At 34.2% G+C, this 18,537-nt stretch overlaps 3 protein-coding genes across 3 annotated transcripts; 2 read left to right on the top strand and 1 right to left on the bottom strand.

The window, feature by feature from the left end:
- Positions 1–789: 789 nt before the first annotated feature.
- On the bottom strand, positions 790–6,435 carry LOC100187405 (kelch domain-containing protein 3). Its single transcript, XM_026836678.1, has 12 exons — positions 6,174–6,435; positions 5,349–5,412; positions 4,964–5,064; positions 4,465–4,580; positions 4,068–4,139; positions 3,670–3,804; positions 3,328–3,412; positions 2,843–2,929; positions 2,416–2,524; positions 2,021–2,103; positions 1,699–1,777; positions 790–1,276 (listed from the first exon to the last, which is right to left on the bottom strand). The coding sequence occupies exons 1-12, from the start codon at positions 6,328–6,330 to the stop codon at positions 1,222–1,224; spliced, it is 1,143 nt and encodes a 380-aa protein (XP_026692479.1). The 5' UTR covers positions 6,331–6,435; the 3' UTR covers positions 790–1,221.
- Positions 6,436–6,936: 501 nt separating this feature from the next.
- Positions 6,937–8,563, top strand: LOC100177991 (cytochrome b-c1 complex subunit 2, mitochondrial-like). Its single transcript, XM_002125649.4, has one exon. The coding sequence runs from the start codon at positions 7,039–7,041 to the stop codon at positions 8,383–8,385; it is 1,347 nt and encodes a 448-aa protein (XP_002125685.1). The 5' UTR covers positions 6,937–7,038; the 3' UTR covers positions 8,386–8,563.
- On the top strand, positions 8,462–17,550 carry LOC100180351 (tetratricopeptide repeat protein 13). Its single transcript, XM_002131595.5, has 25 exons — positions 8,462–8,705; positions 8,849–8,952; positions 9,031–9,106; positions 9,348–9,418; positions 9,525–9,701; positions 10,080–10,196; positions 10,507–10,700; positions 10,927–11,068; positions 11,515–11,619; positions 11,975–12,044; positions 12,288–12,406; positions 12,618–12,655; positions 12,945–13,038; positions 13,176–13,305; positions 13,435–13,486; positions 13,785–13,871; positions 13,993–14,064; positions 14,117–14,189; positions 14,587–14,705; positions 14,964–15,102; positions 15,289–15,368; positions 15,668–15,746; positions 16,212–16,291; positions 16,896–17,029; positions 17,353–17,550. The coding sequence occupies exons 1-24, from the start codon at positions 8,594–8,596 to the stop codon at positions 17,014–17,016; spliced, it is 2,451 nt and encodes an 816-aa protein (XP_002131631.1). The 5' UTR covers positions 8,462–8,593; the 3' UTR covers positions 17,017–17,029; positions 17,353–17,550.
- Positions 17,551–18,537: the final 987 nt, after the last annotated feature.

Here is an 18,537-nt window from a genome sequence, read left to right as displayed (position 1 = left end):
CATACGCTTAATTCTATGTAAATAATGTGATTTAAAATGTTTGATAAACAGTTCACTTCAGATGCACAAAATGTTTTGTTAAATTGTTGACAATAAAGCTTCCAAGTTATTTAAACTTGAAACAATATCATCAAAATTCGAGCTATATATGATCGTATGCATGATGATTTTTATAAATATCTATAATATATTAAGTATACTAGATCAATTTCCTAGGCTATAATTTTATAAATTTGTTTCGTTCAGATCTGAGAAGGTAGATAACAAAATGGCGACGCGAAAACAAGCGGGAAAATTAGAGTAGATGTACGGTAGATACAGTAAAGAAGCGGAAATTAAAGGGGAGTCAACAAAAAAGAGGCATGACCGGGTCGAAAAAGTGGCATTACCGGTTAAAAAATGGCATGACCTGGGGTAAAAAATGGCATGACCGGAAAAAAAAGTGGCAGGACCGGGAAAAGAAAGTGGCATGACCGCGAAAAAAAGTGGCAGGACCGGGGAAAAAAAGTGGCAGGACCGGGAAAAAAAGTGGCAGGACCGGAGAAAAAAGTGGCAGGACCGGGGAAAAAAAGTGGCAGGACCGGACGGTCACAAAAAAGTTTAGACCCTTATTGCAGTCGGCATCTCTCGTTTATATAAGAGAAGAAAGAAATATCTCTCAATTACATAAAAGAAGAAAGAGACGATTCAAAGTAAATGTCGGGGCATTCGGGCATGCATAATAGTTGAATGGAAATATGTAGTTGAGAGACAAGGTAACAGTACTGTCTAAAAAATAAATCACAACGATTTCTGTAGATCAGAAAATATATTTTCTTTTGTTTGATCTGAAGACAACGGTTCACCAGCAAAACACGCGTTAGTAAACAAAACAAAGATAGAAAAAGTCATATTTAATATGCCTAATATATGCAAAACATGATTGCAAAACACAATGCAATAAAACATCTCTGTACATGATAAAAGTTAAAAAGCAACGGTAGCGGATATTAACAGAAGTGAATTTAGTTTAAATGTATAAATAAATCTTTAACAATGAGATGTATAGAACTATGCTTAAAAATTTACATAAAATTAAAAACGAACATGCTTATTTACTTGGTTATCCAAGGCTGTATATTCCATGATTACGCACTAAGGCATATCAGAACAAAGTATTTTGCCAAATAAAATCTTATAACAAACAATAATAAAAATTAAAAACGAAGCACAGTTATTTTTTCAAGTCTCAGAAGTTGTCAAGCTGTTGGGAGTGACCATCATTTTAATTTCCCACCTGGAAAAAAATTGTCCGGTTTATGTATGTGGTGGTGGTGCCCACTGGTGTGATGTAATTAATAAAACGATTGCTGACCATAAGCACTCACACTATTTAGTTATTATTATGTGCAGATTGTTTTGCATATTAGAAACTTCAAATTTAATCAATGCAGTATAAACCTGTTATGTCAAAAATCTGACAAAATACTTTGACAAGGTTAAATTTATTTCGAGGTGTAAAACTTTAGTGCTAAAATATATAAAATCACATCTGTTTTTAAAATTGGCATGATTTAAAATGCTAACATTACACATATGGTGCAATACAGAAAGTAACGGTGTAATCATATGAGTCACCACCATCCCACCAAGTATCTCAAATTAGTATCTATTTATAAATTAAACATTCAATCTGTACCATTATATAAAATAACTCACCTGATTGGAGCTGGTAACCAAGATTGATTAAGATCATGTTTAAGTATGGAAAGCATACAAAGTGTTTTAAGAGATGGACCTAAAAATAAGAGTAAAAAAAACATGATTATCTTCTAATTGTTCCATATGTCTAAGTCTAGCAAACTATTTATGCCTATAAAATAAAACATAACCTAAATTTATATATATTTATTTGAGCACAGTAACGAAGATTAGGTTCATTAGGACAAGTAGTGAAGGGAATTAGCAGCAAACGACAGTCAATAAAGGTAAAAACTACTAAGTGTAAAAGTGTCAAATAAATAATTTTCAGAAATCTTACAAAAATCGAGGATATGAGTATCGTTATGATCCAATAAAACATCGTTGCCAAGTAAATGAGACATCACTCCTGTTTCTGATGGACTGGTAAAGAAATAAACTTTAATTTACTGTAACAACACACTATACTAAGGGATCTAAACCTAAAAAAAAATAGTTTCTATGTATAAGTATAGGGTCTAGATCAGATGTTGCTTTAATAAGCGGTTGAGTTATTTTGGGGTAATAGTTTAAAAAAACATTTACGTTAAGTTTGAATCAAATTACCAACTAATTTTCTGCATTAAAAAAGTTTGACTATTATTTATTTGATCTCCACAACTTTATTTCTTGCCACAATATTTATTGTTAAGCAGTTCTATGTTCATATAACTTCAAAATATTAACAAGACCAACCTGGTGCCTCCAAATATGAAGAGTCGGTCTTCAAACAAACACGCACATTGTCTTCTACGCGCTTGGGGAGATTTCCCAAGTGTTTTAACTTCACTCCATCTACTGGTTTCTATTTGGTTGAACAGACAGTTACAGTTAGTATTGATAACTTGGTTCAAGGTGTATTTAGTGTATATTTATTAGAACCAATAAGTTTGATTTGTTTCACAGGAATGTGCGTCAGATTATTTCTGCACTGCATTTAAACAAGTTAGGGGCTATGAAGACCACTACTATTTGTTCTCAGGGTAAGGGAACTAAAACAATTAGTTGGGTTTTAAATTATGTAAGCTTTCATAGGCAATATGGCCTAAATAGGTAATGGAACATAGCCTGGGCTAAACAATTTGTTATGCATAAGGTAACAGTTTGGTCCAATATGTCGTACCTGGATCAAATTTCCATAAATCGTTAAAGTGCTTGTTATATATAGAGTTGTAGCCACCAAATATGTACAAGCATCCTTTGTACACAACTGGAAAAAGATAAAATTATTTCATTAGCACATAATTATAAAATACCACCATTATTTGTCAAGCATAGTTAATGCTCCATTTAAGTTAATTAGCCCTATAATTAGCTTGTATCGATTAATACATTACACAAGTGTATATCTGAACTATCACAATTTAGAAATAACAAGTGAAACTGTAAATATAAAATCAACCAAGATAACTTGGATGATTCAATTTAACTAAGAGACTGATAATAGCGTTAGGCACAATATATTTATAATATACAATTGGTTGGACTTGTCCTTGTCTGTTATGTTTTAGCACCAGCTAACTTAAATACAGAACATATATTCTTACAGCTACTTAACTATATAGCCCGCATGGGCACAGTTAAGCTGAACTAAACTAAACAACTCACATGCTGAGTGGCTTCTTCTACCCACAGGCCGCTTTGAGTCGGTATGAACCGGTTCAAACCACTTTTTCCTTCTAGTGCAAAACACCTGATTTATGACAAAAAAAGTTTTGTAAAAAATGTTGTGCACTTTGTTAAAGTAACTATATTCTACCTCCAACTATTTTCAGTTTTATCAAGACTAGTATAGAAAAGGTTAGTAGTTGAAACTGTCTTGATTATACATATATTTTGGGGCATTTACTATAGTAGGTGTGACAGAAAAAGCTTATAACAGGTAACAAGTTAAGATAATTTTAAAAAATAGTAGAATCCACATGATCACACACGATATTTCACACCAACCTTGAGAGTGTTATCATAAACCTCGTGCCTTGTGTAAAGCAAACCATTCAAATCTTCTCGGCCACCAAATACATAGATCATATCCCCACTAGAGGTCAGTGTGTGAAAGTCTCTCCAATTTGCCGGCTTTCCCTCCTGTGTTTTTTATAAATCATCGTCTTTAGATAAAAATCACCAACATAAAAAAATTAAAAAAATGTTGTTATTCATAGATAAAAATTACTAAACTATTTATGTCTGATCACGTTATATATCAGCAAAGAAATAAAAAAGATGGCTGTTTTTGCCTCTGAAGTGAGCTTACAATTCATTGACATTTAAAATTAATAAGTTTTAAATTTAAACGCAAAATCTTGGAATAAAAAATGAAAAAAATCATTTCAATAGAGAGGACATACCATCTCTGTGATAAACACCCATGTCATTGTAGAAACATCCAACATGTACATTTCATTGGAGAACTGCTCAGCCTGCCAAGTTAAACAATGTACTTTATATTGGAGTTTGTTAACTAAAAATACCAACATATTATATGCAGATGTGTTTAACTTTAGACATTATCAAAAGATAGACATACTTATATACAGTACACATATAGCCAACAATGTATAGTATGTAGCTTTAATAAACATATTATTAAAAGTTGTTTAACTTAAAGTTATAGCATAACTATCAAACACTAGGAAGATCACAAAATTCTATGCCTATCAAAAAGGCCCATCAAAGGTTTATTAAAAATATTGCAAAATTTCAAATGAAAGAAATACAGAAAGTTTATACAACACGTCAACGCACCAGTTCTTCAAAACCACCAAACATGAAGATGTTTCCGTTGACGACGCACATTGCGTGTCCGTCTCGTGCACCCGGGCAGTTTCCTTGCACTTTCACTTTCGTCCAGTGCAAATTATCTTTTAAGTATAAAAGGGACGAATTGGTTTAATAAATACCCTTTTTTGACACAGTGTTGGAAACAAACACAGGGATAAGTTAAATGAAGTATAGTAAAGTAAGGTAAGACGGGACAGGATTTTAGTTAATTTTTTTAGTCCCACTTGATAGTAAACATAAAACATTCAAAGAATTATAAGGTCGTACCCCCACTACTATAAAATATTTTTGATAATTGTTAAAAACCATTTGGAAAATATGGTATATATACAAATATATATGTGCTAATAGTATCTCATCTTACCAATAGATACTATATGCATCATTAATTACACTGTATATAATTAGTGACAGAGTGTAAATTACATTTTAGCAGAAACCCTGTTGCAGCAATAAAACTTACCTGTGTCAAAACAATAGAGTTTATTACAAGCTCCTTCCGAGTCATTTCTTCCTCCCCATAAGTAAGCTACTTCACCAATAGCAACAGCAGCGTGGCCATACCTGCATGGATAAGTTGATTATAACTTGACGGATATGTGCCTGTGCTGTGCAGTATGTAATCTCTAAGTATAAATTTAAACTTGCACCATTGGAGTGATTATTCGCAATATTCTTTTGTATTAATTAACATGATGTATAAAATATTTCACAAATAAGACAGTTTTCACATATTATAATATCCTATTAATATAATGACTTCCTTAAAAGACCAATAACACAAAATTTCTGTTTAATTAAATGTTAATGTTGGCAAAAGCAAACTAATATCTATTTATTGTTACTACCTCATAAAAGGTATTTCATCGTTGTCTTTCTGGTTGGAAGAAATCTTACACCATCGGTAAGAATCTGTAACAAAAGTTGTTGCAAATAATATGTGTAATATCTTAAATATACGTATACAGTAATAATATACATTATAAAGTGTTGCTAAAAGGTTAAATAAAATCATTTAAATGTAAGGTGCTATTTTTTATAAAAAAAGGTATACAGGAGTAGGAAGTGTTAAAATTAGGACACATATGGTTAAACCATTGTACCAGAAACACAAATGCAAATATAGCAGTTTGGTGCTATATGTAGTATGGCTTTACATTGCAATATAAAATTTAAATTTGGGATGGACTTTGTGAAACAACACATAGACAGAATTGTCCTGCATTGCTTCTGGTAAATGATCACCATTTACAACATAATTACTCCCCCTACACTCTACAGTGGGCGTACACAATACATATCCTTTACAAGCACACATGATGGTTTTATACAAGCAAGAGTAATGATCAACCACAATACTCAGTGACATACACTCTTGGGACCAATACATTTAAAAGATAGTTTATTATAAACAGAACACAGCCATGCTATGTAGCAGGGAATTTAAACGGGCAATTGGTCTTTGGTTGTGTTTGCATAACTTGTGTCTTGTGGCAGTAGAATACAAGGACAAATAACACTCATATAACAATTTAGCTGTATATAGCTAAATGACAAGCTAAATTGAACGATTATTAGTATTTAAAAATTTGATCATAACAATTTTATTTTAAATTTAAAAATTGTTATGTGTCCTAATAACATCATACAGCATAATAAGCAGAGTTCCTTACATGTATTAAGTGCATAAGTATCGATTGGCCTCAATTTATTGTAATCTTCCCCCATGCAATATCCACCAAACATGAAGATTCTGTGATTGACGATAACAGCTGCATGATTTACCCTTCTTGGTCCTCCTTCAAGAGAAACGGTCCAACGGGGTAACATTTTGGCAAGAATTATCAAAACCAGAGTTAGCCCAATTGTTTATCCATTAGACAGGTAGCTAAGCAGTTCTGACTTTCTGGTAGCTGTGGTGTATAATTGTTTTTCAGCTGTTTATTTAACCAGTGTAAAAAATAAATGAAATTACAAAACACACCGTTTTTTTTTACACAAACAATCAACTGTTACACTGTAACATACAATAAACTAACAAATATTTCTACAATATAATAACAGCGAATAGTAAATGACTTATACCCTCGGTCATATGCTGTAGCTATTGAGCTGTATAACAGCTGTTTACCTCTACGTTCAAATCATAATAAAGTGTCTCTGCGTAAAAAACAAAAAAATAAAAGAAGGCAATTATTGCATACGGCGTTTCATCGTTTGTGATTTACTTTTATTTGCAATCTCGTGTTAATTATGAAATAGATAAGCAGAATATTATTGTAACATAACAAAATTTAATTGTATCAAAATAAAATTGTATTTATAAAATTGGCGTAAATGTATTCTATACCAGTCTAACTAAACGTAATGACGTAGTATAGAAACAAACTATACCAGTGGATCATTTTCGATACGCAGTATGCTAACTGCCTTTTTCTTTTTTCCACCACGACAGTTTTGACACAGGTCGGAATCTCATCACTTGGAAAGGTCAAAGTGGAACGTGTTCTTATTATTTTCGGTCGACTTATTTAAAAAATGTTGCGTGGAAGTATTTTGAAACCAAGAATTATCAATTCAGCCAAAAGTTTCTTTAGCTCTCAAGCACCTGCAGCTCAAGACAGCGGATCACTTAAGCTTAGTCAACTAAACAATGGTCTAAAGGTGGTAACTGCGAACCAAGGGGCGTACGGAGCCCGTATTGCCCTCCTTGTCAAATCAGGTAGCCGGAATGACGAATCTCCCGGCTTAACACACTGTCTACAAGCGACTGCTGGTTTAACAAACAACACAAACACAGCTTTTCTTACCACCCAACTATTGTCTTCTCTTGGTGCCGAGTTAGAAGTAATTGCTGGTCGTGATAGCATTTTGTACCAAGTTGGGTGCCATCCAAATGTGGCGAAAGATATCCTAGTTGATGTACTGGCTCCTGTTGTGTTTGGAGGCAAATACCAATGGTGGGAAGTCAAAGATGTTGCCGCGAGAATGAAATATCAAAAAGCTCTTGCTGAGAGTGACCCATGCTTTGTTTTAATGGAGACTGCTCATAAAGCTTCTTTTGCTGGTAAATTTGGATCTCCAATTTTGTGCCCGGACTACCTCCTCGGGTCCCACACTACAGAAATGCTTACTTCTCGCCTAAATTCGGAATTTACAGCTAGTAACATGGTTTTGGCTGGAACCGGGGTCAGCCAAGATGCTCTGATTGATGCTGCGATGAGTTTGGAAAACTTGAGCTCCGGATCTGTTGAGAAGCCATCTGTACCAAGCTTTGTAAGCAGTGAAGCTCATGTGGTAACACCTGGAGAATTGGTACATGGTGCTATTTCTTTCCCTGGGCTTGCTCTTAATAATGAAAACTGCATTGCATTGTCTGTACTGCAGCATGCTCTTGGAAGTACAAGCAGTATCAAGCGAAGCTCTGGTCTTAAACATGGTGTGCTTAACTCTGCAGTGGATAGAGCAACTAATGCTATTTTTAACACATCAGCATTCTCGATCAATTACTCTGATTGTGGCCTCTTTGGGGTGCACGTGGTGGCCCAAAAAAGTGATTTCTCTAAGGTGGTGCAAGCAACCGCAGCGGAATGCAGCAAGATTGCGTTGAGTGGCATCCCAAGTGATGCTGTGGAAGGGGCAAAACAGAGGCTGAAGGCGAAGATCATCATGGGTTCTGAAAATTCAGCTCAAACAGTTGAAAATGTTGCTGTCCAGACTGCTGTGCTTGGTACAGTGGCCGAACCATCCAAGATTTGCCAGATGATTGATGGGATAACTGCCCAACAAGTAGCAGGAGTCGCGAAACAAGTCCTTGGAGGCAAGAAGAGCTTTGCGACAGTTGGAGACTGTTTGGATACTCCTCGCTTACAAGATATCTTATAACTCTAAATTTATTTTTGAAGTTCATTATTTCAAACAAATGTGTAAACCTTTTCAAATCTTTTAAAAGTTTTGTGCTTCTTTCCTCAANAATTCGTGAAATTAATTAGCCAAATCTGTTGTGCCACCTATCGGTATATATATTTATCGGAGTTATAAAATTGATGTTATTGTTTATTAGGAGTAGTCTGATGTTCTTATTACACCAACAATGCTGCAGTATATAACATGTACAGGGCTAATGCAGATTATCTTGTTGCGTTTGGTACATGGTGGGATAGCTGCTGCTGCCGCATGTAAATCAGGCATGCCGAACCAAAATGGTAAGTTCTCTATTAAACACCATAAACTTCTGGTTACAACAGCCTTCCAGGTAAAATATTTTAGTGACCGATGTTTGCTGTTGATTTCTTTCTGTTTGTTTTTTAACAAATAAGATCTTTGCTAATATATTTATACTTTCCAGTTAAGTCAATTGATGCAATAGTCCCGTCAGCAATATGTTTACCCGATGAATGTATTCCTGGTAAAAAGTGTGAACCGGATCAATTTGACGCACAGAAGATTGAAGTAAGCAAGACCATAGACCACTCTTTTAGTTGCAATATCTAGTGCTTGGATTTTGTCCAACTATTTTACTTTTTACAGAGATTGGCAGAAGATTTTCTAACACAGCATTTTCTCCCACTGTTATGCAAAGACCCAGTCGATAACAAAAAACTAGGTAGGCCTAAGAATTCTAAAATCATAAGTATCAAGGATCTGGTGCTACTAAAACATAACGAACAAAAATCCATTAAATTTATTAAAAAATTTTAAAATTCTTACAATCATTAGTAAATTAGTATCAATTAATTTTATCTTAGCATAGGTCATAGGGGTTACATGTGTACCATTCACAAGGGTTCCAGGCTTATATGTTATAGTTATATTAATCAGTGTTCTCAATTCAGTTTTGTTTACAGGCATCGGTCTTGTATATATTAAAAGTTCGTATCCAGAAGTTGCTGTTAGTTTCTTCAATGATTTGCTGTTGGTAAGGATTAGTAACTTAGTTAGTGATTTTTGTTTTCTGGATTTTTTTATATGTATTTATATACGTCTTTTGTTACTTTTTTTTAATTGAGAACTATTCCATTCAGAACAGTCCAGTTGACACAAACACTTGTGCTGCATTTTATTTTATGAGGGGAATTGCTTTCAACCAGCTTGGCTTAGATGGCGAAGAAAATTCTCAAAATTCAATATCTGACTTCACACAAGCACTTGAGTTAGCTGAAAGAAAAGACCAGCTGAAAATCTATGAAACAAGAGCTGAGGTGTTTTTATTTATGGTCTATTCCTTTTTATCATATATTACTTTGGGTTGAGATGGGGTACAGTTAGCACCTAAATTCCATGTTTCCTGATCATGTTTTAAACAATTACCAATGCCTTTTTAGAGTTATGATACAGTTAAATGAGCAGTAAATATTCATTGTTTACTACCAAATGCGACGAGAAAAGAAAATGAAGACTCGTTCCGTCTTACCCCACCCTACTCTAGTTATCTTCGCATGACTGAATTTTTGTTTGCTGCCGCCCACTTTTTTATAAAATTGAGCTCTTTTTTGCAGCATGTATCTGATGTATGTTCTGAATGTAATATCATTTTAATCCAAAAATCATTTAATCTCCTGTTTATTTTATTTTAACAGGTATATTCTAAACTAAATGATCACTACCATGCATACAAGGACTATAGTGAAGCAATCAACATTCTGCCATCATTTAGACTTTACCTTGAACGGGCAATCTGTCTTGTATTTATGGAAGTGAGTTTATACCTTGTAGTAGCTAATGTGTATATTTATCTGTTAAAGTAGCCGTCTGCAGGATATACTTAACTCTAAGGTTTGTACCTGAATTTTATGGACTGTAAGTTCTAACTAACATTAATACATGGATACATGATCATGCTGTGTCTGAGCCTGCATTATCACAGAGGGTATTTAGATTATGAATTGTAACTAACATTATTAGAAGCTTAGTTTAATGGGCCAACTTCAACCTTTACCTAATAAAATAGAACACTAAAACTGTTATAGTGTTAATCTGTACCTTTTAAAATACATTGATTTTTAGAAATACATTGAGGCATATGAAGACCTTAAAATTTCCACGCGTATGCAACCCCAGCAACCCCTTGCACTACATTACATGGCAACATGTTTGTTCCACATGCGAAGATATCCTGAAGCATTAGAAAGTTTCAAAGCAGTTCTTGCATTGAAAGAAAATGATGTAGATATCTTGAATGCCATTGCTTTGACTTACAGGTAGTTTTTTACTGTTTTTTTGCACACAATTTTGTGATATCCTAGTTGTATATATATTTATCTTTTCTGCTTTTTTTCCCAATCTTTAGGAAGTATTTTTTGTTCTATTTTATGTGGATAATGTTCTTGTCAAGGACCTGAGACCTAATTTAAATTAGGTTGATTATGCTCAACACATAGAATACTTCTTAAACATATTATTTATTTTTTCTTTGTACATTTAAAGGGAAATGGGTGATTTTGATTCTGCATTTGATTTCATTGAGCAATCTATATCTGTCAACCCTACATCTTCTGAAACTTACCAGAGGAAGGGGGAGTTGCTTTATAAGAGGGGAAAGGTGGAAGAAGCTCTTCAAGCATTTAAAGTGAGTGGAATATTATAACTTATTGTTGTGTTGTATCACCTTAACTTATAAAACAGGGCTGACATTTTTTTATGTTGAATATGAGTGTTTCCTTTTGCCCTACCATTAGGTGTCTAAAAACTGGGTTGACATGTCACCCCCCTAATTTTGAAACGGTGATATTATATGTTTTAGCACCCCTACCACCCCCCCTATTGGAAACAGCTTTTACCCTGCTGTTGCTGTTAGGTGTCAGTACCAACAAACAAAGCCAAATTAATTAACAAGGTTCCCTATATGGCGACCGAATATAAGGATTTAATGCCACAACAGGTTTCACTAAAAAACAAAATCAGGCTTTTGGTTTTACTGCGTGTGATTGACTGATTGTTTATGTTGTAGGTTGTTCATATATCTATACTCTCAAAAGGGTAAATATTTATATTAACACTTATTGTTTATCGTAGTACTGTGTCTCCTTGTCACCAACTAATGACATATGTCAATACATGAAAGGAGTATGCCATGCTACACTTGGACAATTCTATTCTGCTATAAAAGAAATAACTAAGGTAGGTTTCCCTACATACATTCTTTATGTGTAAAAGACCATACCGGACCAGGAGATCAATGACTTAAAGCCAGAGTTTGCCCAGTACCTTAATAAATACATAGTGTTTATTCGCAAAGCATTGGTATAGTTAAGGTAATTGGCCAATTGCATGACATGCCAGCTGCTTTTGCCAAGAGATGTGTGTCACTATATGATTAATACTTGTTATTGTTTTGCTCTATCAGTATGTTTAATGTAGTGGTTTTATTACAAATAATTCTCAACCAAATAAACAACATTTTCCGCACTGTTATTCAGTGGTCAGTTTCGTCAAATGTTTATGATAAAGAATAAAACCTTTTTCCACCCTTCAGGGGACAACAGAGCGTGTTGTGCTAACAGCTGATGGCAACTACTTGTACCCACCCACTATATTTCTAAGAGGTAAGCTATCTACACCAGTGGTTATAATTTTTTAACATTTAAGGTAAAAAGTAAACAGAAAAATCAATATCATGGTCCGAGACAAATGCACGATTATTTTCGGAAGCTGCAAAAAATCTTAGGCAAAAGTATGCTCTAAGTTCAGATCTACAAAGCAGATTGTAGACAATACAATACCGTCAATATCACATATGTATTGTATATTTGTTGTATACATACATCAACAGTTTATATTTTTCCTAGAATTTTGTCGCTACCTCCATTCACATTTGGACGACAACAGACACGAGGTAAACCCGGATAAAGATCTAAATGCAAGTTTCAGGGAGAATTGGTCAAAATCAACAAGGAATTTTCTAAAGGTTTTTATTTTTTTATTTTTTTAAAGTAAAAGGTTTTTCTTACAATATGTTAAAATTAAAATGCAAAAGCCAAATGATCTGTTTTTACCTATGTGAAGCTTTTTGTATTTGCTTGAAAAGTATATTAACGGTGCACTAAAAAGTAAACTAACCAACCTATACTTTAACTTGTCCATAACCTTTTACTTAAAAATACTTTTTACTTTAATAGAATTACACAGAGCAACCAGGACTGCAACCCCATGTAAAGTAAGTTTCATTTATTTATATTTAATTCTACAAACCAACATTTAGCTGATTAAAAAAATCTCTTAGTTTAGATTACTTACATGTGTGCTGCTATGTTTTTATTAGAGCCAATCAGAAAATCCTTGTTTTTTGCACCTAAGATTACTTGCTATGTAAACAGGAAAGTTTGTGGCAAACTACATAATACTGTACATGGTTTATTTGCCCTTCAATTCTGTATTTATACCATGTTGACTTATAAAGCCGAATATAAATGACAGAATTACAGGAACACTTTCTTGCTTTCCAGAGATGTTTCTGCCAAAGACTTCCAGGAACTGCCAGCAGTAACTAAACGTCTATTATGTCAGGCTCATCAACTTGGTAGGCATCTGTATGATCAGGTACAACATTTTTTTAATATTTTTTTGGATTAAAAATGTTTTTTTCTTTGTTTCTAGTAAGAAACTTTTCACATTATTTCATTGTTCCAAAAAAGTTTAAACATTGTATATTCCTGACTTTTAATTTGTAATCACAGGGTGTTTACGAGGATGATGGAATTATCGGAAATCTTCGTTTGTTCACTGCGTCCGGTTTAGCTGCCATAGAAATATCACAGATTATACAGGAATATTGGAAATCTCCAAAAAGTTACAGAAACAAAAATGGTTCGTTCAAATTTATGCTTTCAATAAAAATTAATATACCATGCATTAAAAATTTATATAGTTAGATTCTGCACACAAAAAGTTGTATTTTTTACATCAGCATAATGAAATTTATAATTTTATTTTTAGGTGAGAAATTTACTTGGAGAGATGCATTTGATATTGCGATCCAATGGATAAGGTTTGTTCATATAGATGTTTAATTGATTGTATGTATTATTGGTATGACACATTCATGGGCACCATTCTTAAGCTGTAAACTTTATGTTCAATCAGTTAGACCTGTTGTATGAATATGTAGCTCTGCCTCCTCTGCATTTTAAAAAGTTTGACAATTAACTAATAAATGTTATGTATGGTGTAACACTACCAAACTGGGGTAACTAACTTCAAGGGTCCTGGCCAGTATATCATTTTTTTTGATATACTTTCACAAAATGCTGCATATATTGCACTATTAACTGATTTAACATATTTAGGTTATACCGCATGGAGCAACCAGTCTTCTGGGTTGACACGCCGACAGATTTCTCATCTCCTCACATACACAGGATTGCTTTACTTCAGTAAGTAGTAGTGGACACTAGAAAAAGTTATTTTGGTACTTTCTGTAAAACAATCACAAATTTATCAATAAATAAAGTAGTAGGTATTAAAAGTTACAGCGCTAAAAAGACTTTGTTTCAGGAACAATGAAACTCTGTTCAGATATGATGATTACTTACCCACAATGCTTAAGAAGCTATCCGAGGAAATACCGTAAGTTTTTCTGTAATTTTCTATGATGTCATTACTTTTTACTTGCTTGCAGGACAAGTGAAGAAATTCCTTTCAATCACTCACATCCCGTCAGTCAGTTTTACAAAGTTTTCTTACACGCACAGGTAACTATGAAGAATATACTAATATAGGAGTTTTAACTGCCACTAAAATTTTTGACACTTTTTGAACTGCTGTCCCATGTACCGCTTTTTTAGTTAAAATATATTATAACTTCTTCTATAGAAGCTAATACCTAAAAAATCCTTAAACATAACCTTGCAATCCTGTTGTATTCCTTGGTATTTGTATCTCTGCCACTGCTTTGAAACTTTACTATTAACACCTGTCGTCGTAGCATAGTGGTGGTTTGCACACATGCTTCTAACCCATAGGCTATTGGTTCAAGGCCGGTCAATGCTACCATCGTGGGCGTATATGCAGTACGTCTGTTATATTGACTGTAATTTTTTCCGACCAGGATAGGATAAAACCAGTAACTATAATATGTTCAATGATCAGGATAAATGGTCTGGTGACAACAGAGGTGCTTATGTGGTAACAAACAACGATCATATAAGCATGAAGGATAGAGAGCAGAAGGCATTAGACGCATATTCATTACTTCTTAAGCTTGACAAGTAAGAATTATAGATTGATATAACATAGATACACATATTCTTTTAGCAGCTTATAAAAAAAGTAGAGTATTTTTGATATTTTGTCTAATAAGTCACTAAAAACTTATTTACATAATGACTGGTAGCAGCAGTAACAGAATGATAGATATACAGTTTTTGTAAAATCACTTTTTTTACAACAGGGTATTTTAAAATTTTATTTTTCGTTAGTATGCCTTTTAAAGTTTTACACGGTTATCATTTAAATTCAATTATCAGCGAGGAGAAATTAATGCTGATGATGGACCAGCAGTTAACGTGGGCGAAGAGTCAACAATATCACGCAGAGCTTGATTTCCTGTGGCAGAAGATTATTGATGAGAAAAGGAAGTTACCAAACACCTCTCCAACTACACTGGTTTGTATGGTGGTTGTATTTAACCTCTAGTGTAAATGAATGAGTGAATAAATGAGTGAATGAAACCTATTTATCCTCCACTGGCGAGTAACTGTAGTGTTCTGGTACATACACCCATGTTTTCTAAGTTACCATTTTTACTACCATAGAAAAATGTCATCATTCTATTGTATTTGTCCTTGACAGGCACCAGACTCTCTTATTGATCTTGTTTTATCTTTGGGTTATTACTTCATCAACCTGATGCCTGTGTCCAGATCCACAGCGTAAGTAAGAGTTTGTACAATGGCACTGCATTTTTCATTCGCAGTAAAAATCTTATATTGTTAAAGTCAAATCTTTATGTAAACTCCCACAAGTAAATCCTATTTTGTTAACCAACATAAAGCATGAATTTCTGGTCAGTTCAAATACAAGCATGACAGCCCATATGTAAGACACGATTTTCATTGCAAATATTTCAGTTTAAAAAATGATCATTAATCACTGATGGTAGTTTTAGTTTTTTTAAACCGAAATACATTGGTATATATTGAAAAAAAAATGTTTAATGTTTATTTTTTAGCATGGTGGCTCAATGTACAACCGCTGGTTTGCTGCTTGGGCTTGGTAGGGAAACGGTTGGGAGAGCTCCTATTAAGAAGGTAACGTGTCTAACTGTATCCTATCCTACCCAAAAGTACTTAGTAGGGTGGGGGAAGCTGAGATGCTGGTTTATTCTTTTTCCCGTCTCATTTGGTAGTAAAGAAAGAACTTTCAAAGAGTTACATAATCGTACTCAAACGACTTCGATGAACCATCAAATAATTATACAATCGTATTCAAACGGCTCCCATAGACCATTGTTATTTGTTAAAAACATGATACTGGTATTTGGACATTATGTTCTAAAGGTGTCCCGTCTTTTCCCGCCCTGCTTTTTATATTCATTTTTGCAGGAAGTCCAGTATATGCCATGAAAAAATATATAATCACCCACAAAGGTGCATGGTGGTAAATGGTAAGCTGGCACTAGGTGAATGAACCCGAACACCGTGTTATTATATTACCACTTTCGTTTTCCAGCCACGCGAGGATAAAGCAAGTTACATTCATGTTCATTTTTCCAGGAAGTCCTCATGGAGGCGCTAACGAGTCGTGGTCCTGAAGCTTTCTGCAGCAAGATTCGTTCGTGGCATTCTATCAAGAAGTAGGTGTCGTTAATCTATTATTTACGCTGATTACTCCTACAATACTTGGCACGATATATGTCAATATTGAGACGTCGTCGCGTCTGGAACGCAGTAATGTACTCAGTCGACCAGGTTACTGCAGAGGTCAAGCCCAGCTCGTGTATCATGTATCTAACCATTCCAGCCAAGTGTCAATCGTGAAGAAGTTACGTAACCTTCGATTACTGTAACGCCTTATGATTTATTTGAAAACCTTTCGTTCAAGATTAATAATGCTTACTCGGTTTCCTTAACGCCTGATTTATTACAAACTAATCTGCAAAGTTAATTGTTTGCAGCAGCGATTGCAACGTTTCTTATTTTTGCATTAACACGTTTAATAATGTGGTATTTTCTATTTTAGTTTTCGAATATGCCTATCGAGTACGGTGTTATGGCCAAGTGGTTACGTCATCATAAGCTTGTATTCTGCGTCACAATACGTCATTATAAATGCTCATGCAATCTTCCTAATACACGCGCTTACGTCGTTCACCATTTCACCTTAAACGGTCTCGCCTTCATGCTACGTGTTGCCAAACCATTAACGAATCGTACTTGAATAATTATTGATATAACCAGAGCCACCAGCGCCCTCACGCACTTGGAGAGCGTGTCTGATCGTTTCCAGACTTACCGACAGATGATTAAAGCTTTGCATTATGACCTCCCGACCTCTTGTACTTCGTACAGGTCACCATAACAAACGTACACCGGTAAGACGTGTGTTATTCGTTTGTTATTTAAAACTCTGGTGGCTGAGGACTCGTTTTCGGTGGCTGAGGACCGCACTGGAAAACGCTGTTTTATACACCCCAGTTTCACCCACAAAAGCTCTTAATTTTCTTGCATATTTTTAAAATACCCAAGTTTTAATAAAAGTTATTTTTATACACTTGCTAAAAAAATACTCCAGTTTTACCCCAAATAAAGCTAATTTTCATACGCTTTTGTATTACCTATCAAAACTTTAATTTCATACATTTGTCCCCGTATTTCTAGTTGACTTGGTAGTTTCTAACAAGTTTTCTCCTCACAGTTATTTAAACTTCCAATCATGGATTCAATTAAGAAGTTGTTCAACTTTACCCTCCCTTTGTAATCTATGAAGAAACAGAATCGTGTTTTAAACAACAAGTTTCATCTTATTTTCCTCCATATACAATGTACACTCTTTTTATACGGATCCTTTGTACTGCATTTTCACTGTGTTTCAAATACAAAAACCTTCAATTAGTGCGTTCTGGTAACGTATTGGTGAGGTGGCCTATATCTAGTGGGGCGTGTGATCCTTTTAAGAAATCCCTAAAAAGCTGTTTATTTTTTACTTGTGCGCAAGACCCCAATGAATCTGGTGTTTTATCTTTTACAATCGGGTAAGTTTTAACTTTACTTGCGATATTCATTGATTTTCGTCTTACATTTTTTAATGTCAACAATATTTGTTTCAGAAATGAAAGGACCGAAGATGCTACACTAAGATTTGAACCAAAGAATCTCTACACTCCAACAGCAAATATATATGTGTATAATATGTGTTTGGTTTTGCCAATTGTAGATCACGAGTGTCGCATTAATGGATATATTTGGCAAAATGTTATATTCTCATTAACTTAATTGACACTGAACGCGGGGAATTTTACATCTAATTTTGAACACATAAATAAACAGTTGGGTTTAATGAATCATAAAATCGCTTCCTATATTTAGTTTCGGTTTCGTCTGTAAAACTTCGCTTTGGGTTAGGCTATATTGTTATGATTCATATAGAACTACTGACACTACTCCAGTTTTATGTATAGTAGGGTGGAAGAAGATAGGACACCTTTTCATTCTATTTCCTCGTTCTGTTTGGTAGTAAACAAAGAACATTCACTGAATTATAAAACGGTATTCTCACGACTGCCATAGACTATTGTTAATTGTCTAAAATACGATCAGGATATTTATATATTATGTGCTAAAGGTGTCCCATCTTCCCCCACCCTACTATATATGATCTAACAAACACGCATATGTAGAACGACTTGCAAGCTCGAAGAAATCTTATTGACAACATTCCAAAAGCAAAATGCTCCCCAAGTTTCAAAATGGGAAATATAGGTTACATGGCCGGTTTCAATTCCATTATGCATGGTATGTATGTATATGAACAACCTAAAATGGTGTAATGGACATCCGCGCTTAAATGTATAACATTTTGTTAATTGCGCATTACATGACG

This window comes from Ciona intestinalis, chromosome 11 (assembly GCF_000224145.3).
Source record: "Ciona intestinalis chromosome 11, KH, whole genome shotgun sequence".
NCBI lineage: Eukaryota > Metazoa > Chordata > Ascidiacea > Phlebobranchia > Cionidae > Ciona > Ciona intestinalis.
Note: the sequence above shows the minus strand (reverse complement) of the source record. Positions and strands in the feature narration are given on the sequence as shown.